The sequence below is a fragment of the Arachis duranensis genome, chromosome 5, assembly GCF_000817695.3.
Source record: "Arachis duranensis cultivar V14167 chromosome 5, aradu.V14167.gnm2.J7QH, whole genome shotgun sequence".
In the NCBI taxonomy this organism is placed as follows: Eukaryota; Viridiplantae; Streptophyta; class Magnoliopsida; order Fabales; family Fabaceae; genus Arachis; species Arachis duranensis.
Window position 1 is genome coordinate 83,708,842 of NC_029776.3, and position 8,263 is coordinate 83,717,104.

General features: G+C 35.1%; 2 protein-coding genes across 4 annotated transcripts in view; both read left to right on the top strand.

The window, feature by feature from the left end:
* The first annotated feature begins 562 nt into the window (after positions 1 to 562).
* Positions 563 to 7,668, top strand: LOC107489951 (uncharacterized). Of its 3 annotated transcripts, none has more exons than XM_016110714.3 (8): positions 563 to 722; positions 800 to 906; positions 2,806 to 2,925; positions 3,020 to 3,063; positions 3,347 to 5,926; positions 6,416 to 6,520; positions 6,671 to 6,845; positions 7,102 to 7,668. In XM_016110714.3, the coding sequence occupies exons 1-8, from the start codon at positions 578 to 580 to the stop codon at positions 7,303 to 7,305; spliced, it is 3,480 nt and encodes a 1,159-aa protein (XP_015966200.1). In that variant the 5' UTR covers positions 563 to 577; the 3' UTR covers positions 7,306 to 7,668. The 3 variants fall into 3 exon arrangements, with proteins under 3 accessions (XP_015966200.1, XP_015966203.1, XP_020998570.1); XM_016110717.3 differs by adding an exon at positions 1,795 to 1,908 and having other exon boundaries at positions 663 to 906; XM_021142911.2 differs by lacking the exons at positions 563 to 722; positions 800 to 906 and adding an exon at positions 2,374 to 2,400.
* Positions 7,669 to 7,806: 138 nt separating this feature from the next.
* The window catches only part of LOC107489927 (DNA repair protein XRCC3 homolog), a gene marked incomplete in the record, with an annotated part of 1,173 nt that continues 716 nt past the window's right edge, over positions 7,807 to 8,263 (top strand). The window contains 1 exon segment of the mRNA XM_016110692.3: positions 7,807 to 8,263. Coding sequence (XP_015966178.1) covers positions 8,041 to 8,263 — 223 coding nt within the window.

Here is an 8,263-nt window from a genome sequence, read left to right on the forward strand (position 1 = left end):
CTTAAAAAATTAGATTAATAGCTAAAAATAATAAATTATACTGGTTGACTAGTCCTCCAGTATTTCTCATCAAATATATACTTTTATAAAAATTTGAAAAACAATAACTTGAATAAAACACTTTTTTTTTGTTTATTTAATGAGTTTAATTTTGATATAAAACATTTTATACAATCGTGCAATTACATGCATTTGATCATTCATGCGATTAATATAAAATAGTACTTATTCACATTACAAATGTATTGATATAACGTCGTATAATTAAATACACGTATAAAATTATTTTATACTTACTGTACATCAAAATTAAATTCTTATTTAATATGATAATTTATACACAAAGAACAAATTTGGATAAATATTTAAATAGTCAATCTTACATCATCCTATTAATTAAAATATTGAATTCATTATATTAATTTTTAACGCCAAATTAAATATCTTCCAAATACACATGATTCTTAATCATTTGTCAAAAAATTTTATCTTACATCACAATGCATCGAAAATAAACAATACAACAGGGTTTACATATTTTATATGACGATAGTATCCATCTAACGGTGGTTGGGTGATGAAAAATGTGAATTGCAGTCAAAATCAATTCTTTTTCGGATTTTTCAATTTTTCTTGCGGTGCGTCTCTTCACTTCATTGGAGAGTATACCCTTTTGGCCACTGAGCTGCGTGACTGTGTTGGAGTTAGTGCACTGAAAGCAGGTAAAGTCGCTTTCTTTTTTGGCCCCCAAAAATTAACACACAAAGCTTACATTTTTATCTTTCTTTACCAATTAAAGAGGACACAACGGGTGACTGGTTGATAAAGAAGAGAGTCGTTGAGGCTTGGAAGAACAAGAACAACAAAGTTACCAAACACTTCATACCCTTTGCAAAATCTCTCATGGTTCGTCCCATTTGAGCCTTCACCAATCATCATCTTGTTTTGGGAGAAAGACGATTTGTGTTATGTATTTTTTATTTATTTTGTGTGTATTTTACGTGAAAGTTCCATTTTTTATTGTCATGTTATGGTTTGTTTGGTTTGATGAACATGCCCATTTGAGTTTTTTGTGTGGATGATGTTTGATCGTTTGTGAATTATGATTTTTCAATTTAGAATTGATGATTGGTGTGCTTCTTTCTGTTGGTCTGGTACCTATATATAGGAAATCATTGGGTGAATTAGCTGTTTCTTGAGCAATTTGTTATCTCATTCCTTCTCCTAAATCTGGGGAATGATTTGTGTGGATAAGGATACGTTTGCTGTTTGCTTCTAGATATTTTAGGTAGAGGATTTGTGGTTTAGTCAAATTTTACTGATAGATTTTACACCAATGGTTCATATAACTTACAGCTTTGTGTTTGATTTTCTCTTTTTTTCCACCTTTACTTATTTATGCAAGTCTAAGTTATTGAGGTGTTTTGTATTCATAGGAGGTTTAGTGAGTTTCTTGGTTAAATTAGAGAGACACCTTTTTTTTTTTTCATTTCACTGGTAAAAAGAAATTAGTTTCATTTTGGGATAACCTAAACTTTTCTTGTTTTTGATTTTGGAGAAACCCAAGTTGAGGTTTCTCCTTTCCTGCACATATCCTTTGTGTGTTTGGAACTTCATTTTTTCTTCTTCTTCTTCTTTTCACAGTTCTCTCTCTATAATCCGACTTTATTTTTTTGTTTAAGTCAATATTTGGGAGGAAAAGCACTGTGTTTGTATATACCCTATAGAATTTGAATCCAAGGATCTCTGCAGATTTGGTCAAATAAAAGCTTCTTGATCTTTTGTTGTGTTTAGTGAATGTGCTTGCATGAGGATGAAATTTGAGCAGATAAAGGTTGATCTTTTAGGAGTAGTTGCCATGTACTATGTTAGAATTGAGACAGTACATTCCACAATTACAACACCAAGGTAGATTTCTATATGCCTGTTTGATATGGAATGTTCAATTAAATGTTTTAAGAAAGTTAATTCAGTTATCTGTAGGATTTTTTTTATTTTTTGTTTGGGAATCTATAACATTTGATTGTGCCATTAGCATTAGTCCATAGCAAGTTTTTGAAAATACTGGTTTTTTGTGACTGGTTTCTTCTGCATTTTATTCATTGTGATGCTTAACTTGTTTCTATTGGCATGATATTAATATTATCGTTGCATCTTTTCTTGGATTTGGATAGAAAACATTTTGTCTGGCCGATTTCTTGTGGGACAAAAGAAATATGGCTACTATCTGCTTATAAACAATGTGAATATTGTCCATCTTAAATTAGAAGAGAGATTTTTTTCCAAGTATGAAAGTGTTGATTTAGTTTTGGCAATTATCCCATTAGATTAGGCATCCAAGATTTTGCATAATTTCGGCCTTTTGATTCTCAGATTTTGCAGGAATTACTTTCTTACTAGGTTAGTAAATTCTCCATTATGACTTTAATTATTATTAGCTTCGTCAAAGTTAAATTTCTCTGTACCTCTTTGGTTGGTAAATAAATGATCATCTTTTAGAACTGTTGAAAGGAAAAGAGGCTTACAAAAGAGAAGCAAAGGAGCTTTTACCCTTCACAAATGTTTACATTGTTTTTTCTTGTTCTGATTTAAGCTTGCAAAGTGAAAATGCACTATTTATAACTTTATTGACCTCTCTAGGTCACTCTTAGGATGTAAAAAGAAATTTATTTAGACATTGATTCTCTAGAATAAGGTCTTGTTTGTCTTTGTTATATACAAATAGAATTCCTTTCTTATTTCCTTTTAAATTTTCATCCGAATTTTTTTCTTTCTGAAGATGGTTAACACTGCTAATTTGGACAGGCAAGGAAGATGCATTGCAACCTTCAAGAGATAGAAAAGGATAGTCCTAAAGTTTCAGAAGTGAGAAAGGATTCTACATCAACATTACCTCAACAACAAAATAAAACCTCTTCTTTCGAGGTTGGCCTAATTGCAATGCTGTTATTGCGATTTATTTTTTATTTGTGTGGTTAGGTTGTTAATCCTAACTTTTTTGTCTTATCTAATTATTCAGGATTGTGGAGATTCTTCTGTTTCAAGCATTAGCACTGATAGTGGGTAAATATTTTTGCTACTTTATCATTTCTTGCATTTTCTTTTTGATCATTTGTTAATGTGGTTCCATAATGAATACCTGTTTTTATCTATTTAAAGTGTTGCTATTGTTGGATCATCTATTCCTAGCCTTCTAATACCATTTAAGAAATATACTTAATGAATATGCTTGATTGTTCATTACCGTTATTATATAGCTCCTTCATTTAGTTTTGTATTTGTTTCATTCAGAAGACTCTTAAAACCTGAAAATAACTATAATTAAATTTTGCTTATTATTTATCAGGTGTGCTGTCCTTACATTCCTTAATTTCGAGCCGGATGGAAACTGGAGAATTGTTGCCATACCAGTACGCTGCCTCAGTCATATTAACTTAGCTTCCGGTCTACATATGGATGGTCTACAACTTCTTTTACCTCCTCCGCCTATTGATAGGTTGAAGATTGACCAGTGTAAGGGTCCAAGAAGTCCTCTTCCTCACTATGCTTATTCAGTCAAATCATTCACAAGAAGAAACGATAATGGTTCGAATGTGCGTCGTCGATGTCAAAATAAGATTGCTAAGAAAGCTGCTCAACTGAATGAACTGAATGATGTTTTGGGTAATTCTCATTCCCAAAGTTCATTGGTGTGCAGCTCTGGCTTGTTTCCAGATAGTTCGGCTGCAGTTAATTCATCTGATAAGTTGATGAGTACCACCAAGGAAGACAAGTCTCTGAAGAAAAACTCAAGAAAAAGGTTGAGAAAGAAAATTAGACAGAGCAAGAAGAAATCAAGTGATAGTGGCTCTGCCGAACAAGAAGTTCCTAGTTTGGCTTCTGAAACTTGCAGTAGCAATGACATGGATAAGGAGGCTGCACTTATGACATATACAGCGGAACTAGAAATATCATCTTCTGATGATAGATTAGTAAAAGATGATTGCGAAAGGAGTGAAATGAATGGCAGCACGGGAGTTCCTGAAAGCTACAAGACTTTTATTGATGATATAGTAGACTCTTTGGTGTTGGATTCAGTTTCAGTTGGTTCACACAGTGATGCAAGTACAAAAGATGGTGAAACAGGAATACAATCTAGTAAAGGAGGCTGCGGAGTTGCTTCAAATTCAGGAGATGGGTATTTTCCTGGCCAAAATGTAACGAATGGGGTTCGGGACAACTGTGAACGTAATGAGGGAATTAGGAATGGTGGTCAAAATTTTGCGCCTAATGATAAGAGAGCAAAGCAAAAGAGAACAGTGTCAAAGAGTTCTAGTTTTAACAAATTTGGGAATGTTGGAGTCTCGCATGGTCGACCAGGGAAGGAAAACAGTCATTCCATCTGGCAAAAGGTTCAGAAGAAAGGTTCCGAAGAATGCAGTGGTGATTCGAAGAAAGTGAACACAAGTTTGTCACAATCTGACTCCACTGTGAAAAAGGATCCGCCAATTGTCCAAAAACCCAGTTCTAGTAGTGTAAATGTTACGTTGAAAATGGATGATAAAAATCCTGTAAAAAATAAAGTTGATAGGAAAACAAAAGTGAAAATGGACTCCACTTCAAGGAAAGGTCTCGGTAGTTATTCTAGGAAGGGTTCCCATTTTGACCGGTCCACATTAAATGATGATGCAACGGTGTGTTCTCAACAGAATGATATGTCACATGTCTCTTATCAGGAAAATAATCAACAAAGGTTAACTAGTGTTTCCGGATTGAGTTCTGATACTAATTGCGTGACGGATGGGTTCCAGACCAACAGAGTTGAACAGATAACATCTGAACTAGTTCACAGTTCAGAATCAGAGTCTCCCAAAAAGGCCTGCAATGATATTGCAAGCATGAATACGGAAAATATAGACATTCAAGATAGCTCATTAGCAACGCCTTGTGAGGACTCGGACCAATTGAACATGTCTAATGAGCAATCATCCATATCTTGTAATCCTTTAGGTGATGAGGCTGATCAACGAGAAAAAGAAGTTTCCCATGCAGACTACAATGCACAAAGCCACAGTTCTGGAACCAGTGGCCTTTGGAAATGGATACCAATTGGGAAAAAGGATACGGGGTTGACAAAACCCGAGAGTAGTAGTTCTTCACCGGAACATTCTGATGCACCGCATAGCAAAAATATTAACTTAGTTAGCAATGTTGAACCACAGGTAGCTTCTACTTCGCAAAATCAGGATTCATCACTAAATGCAAGTCGAACAGGCACAGGTCAGGTTTATAGTAATTTTGGTGGTCTAGTTGAGGGTGAGAATCAGGCATTAGGTAATCAGGTTGCATGTACAGTGATAGAGAACAGTGTCAATCATGATGCAGCTAATCAGATGGTTTACGAATGTGAGAATCAAGAGATATTAGACAACGATTCCTACAGAATAGCCCAAGCTGTGAACGATGCGTGTGGGGCACAACTGGCTTGTGAAGCTTTACACATGGCCACAGGTGATCCAATTGCGGAGATCGAAAGATTACTTCACTTTTGTAGTCCTGTTATATGTCAATCTTCCAATTCACCTGGTTGTTTCACGTGCGCTCAGAACTCTGTGGGTTGTGTCTCGCTCTGTAGACATGATATACCCGACGTATCTTTGGGATGCCTGTGGCAGTGGTATGAGAAACATGGGAGCTATGGTTTGGAGATAAGGGCTCAGGATTATGAAAATTCAAAAAAACTTGGTGGTATTGGTAATTCTATGTTTCGTGCGTATTTTGTCCCTTCTTTGTCAGCAGTTCAGCTGTTTAAAAACCATGAGAATCAACTAGCAAATGGTGATGACGGATTTCCATTTATCACCTCGACATGCTATAGTGATTTGGAGCTTCTGTATGAATATTTTGAATTGGAACAACCTCAACAAAGGCGGCCTCTATATGACAAGTAAGAGAGTTCATCCTCTTTATCCTATCATCATTTGCTAATTGATACGTTTTGTAACTGATTATAGTATGTTGAATTTTATCAAAAACCTTACTATAGTTTTGGTTTTGGTCATTCAACTATTGTAATGTGTGACATCATACCTTGATATTGTGTTCCTTTCATAAGCTTGTTCAACATCAGGACCCTACAATAATATAATGTTAAGGAAAATCATGGATTGGTTGTTGTGTTTGGATCTGCATAAACCATGCTAAAAACCAGCATATCACTTAAAATTTGCCAAAATGTTGAAATATACAGATATGATGAAATGCCGCATAAAGTCGTTTTTCTTTGTGGTATTCTGCTTCTTTTTTCTTCTTATGATAACCATAAACTCATATTGTGCTTATATTTCTTTTATTTTTGTTTCATTTTTTATGGAGATTATCACATGAATAATTTCAATAGGAAAGACCATCAACTAAAATTTATGTTTCATAACAGGATACAGGAGTTGGTTGGAGGAGATACACCAATGTTAGCTCAAACTTACGGGGACCCATCCAAACTGGAATCAATCAACCTGCGAGATCTTCATCCTAGATCTTGGTACGTGACCTACATATCATCTGTACATCACTTGTTGAACAGAGTTTTATATATTTTCTAAGATCATATTATCACAAGTATGGATTGTTGTCAATAATTTAAGTGAAGTTTAAAACTTTTATCATTTTGAACCGGAAAATCCGCATACAGGTACTCTGTTGCATGGTATCCTATTTACCGTATACCGGATGGCAACTTCCGAGCAGCTTTCTTGACCTATCATTCACTTGGACATTTGGTTCGTAGAAGTAGAAACCCTGATTCACCAACTGTAGGTTCTTGCGTAGTATCTCCAGCCGTCGGTCTCCAAAGCTACAATGCCCAGGTATGAATAACTTCTTCAACAACTCCTCATACTCGAACCTTTTTCATATGATTAACTTTTAAATTAGTCATTTGATGATTAATAAAAATGTTCAAAATGCATTAATTGTAAACAAATTTTATCATTTACTGGCATTTTCTTGCTGTGGCTGATTTCAAACTAATTGGAACTTGTATTGGCGAAATAGTCATGGCTTGTTATCACATAAAGCATTATTGAAGAGGCTTGTTTTATGCATCTAATGTGATATGAGCAGGGTGAATGCTGGTTCCAGCTGAGGCAATCTGCACTGGCAGCAGAGATGCTGGGCTTAAACCCTTCTATCCTTCTCAGAGAACGGCTGCGGACGCTCGAGGAAACGGCTTCTCTCATGGCGAAAGCTGTTGTCAACAAGGACAACAAAATCTGCGCAAATAGACATCCTGATTACGAGTTTTTTCTCTCTAGGCGACGGTACTGAGATCTATAAATTTTTCAGAAATTCCTCAATAAGTAATTATGAGTAGGCCGAGGCCAATTTAGTTGAAAAAATAATCTTGGCTATGTCTGGATAGGAGATAAATGACAAATAGGATCCAAGTGTGTGATAAATGGAACTGCATGTTGTTTTAGGTCCTCTGTTTGAACTTAAATTTGTTTGTACATACATAGCTTTCTTCAGTACCATTTTATTTTGGTTCTTTTATTATCACTTTGAATTTTAGCTTATTTTCATTCTATGTATTCTGTAGAAATAAATATATAAAGTATATGTTGTAGTGCTGATTTTCAGATTAGCAATTATTCCGGAAATTTTCTTACAGATCTTTTTCTTTCTTTATTAGTTTGAAGTTAGTGCATGCTGCCATTTAATCAAGTAAATTCTTATTTTGTTATCAGACTATCACGCATTTGATTATTCTATTATGTAATTTTGATTATTTTAATAGTTGATTAATTTGTTGAAAAAATAAAAAAGTATATAAAACTATACATATAACAACTAATTTGATAAGTGATTTGTTGTGTGTATAGAAATTTATGCTGAATATTCTTTTTTTCATGTATAAATAATTAATAAGGCCAAAAAAGTGAAGAGACTATTTTAACCCCGCAGTATATGAAAGCAAAATGCACGAAACCTCAAACCCTAGTGTCTTTTCCTACCCTAATTTCAAAATTTGAAGAAGAGAGGGAGAGGAGTGACTAGTGAGAGATGCAGCCAGAGAATCTATTGCATCAGATTCATCTCCCAACACAGAAGTGCACCGTGGGATGTCCCTTACTCGATCGATGCCTCGGAGGAGGGATCCCTTGCAACTCCATCACCGAGCTCGTCGCCGAAAACGGCACCGGCAAGACCCAATTTTGTCTCCAACTCGTTCTCTATGCTCAGTTGCCGCCTTCCCGCGGCGGCCTCTCAGCCTCCTCCCTATACA

Bases quoted from the DNA above. Each gene is read 5' to 3' on its own strand.
- LOC107489951 (XM_016110714.3), top strand. From the start codon at position 578: ATGAAAAATGTGAATTGCAGTCAAAATCAATTCTTTTTCGGATTTTTC. The intron at 6,521-6,670 runs GTACGTGACCTA...ATCCGCATACAG, and splicing joins GATCTTCATCCTAGATCTTG to GTACTCTGTTGCATGGTATC. The intron at 6,846-7,101 runs GTATGAATAACT...TGATATGAGCAG, and splicing joins TCCAAAGCTACAATGCCCAG to GGTGAATGCTGGTTCCAGCT.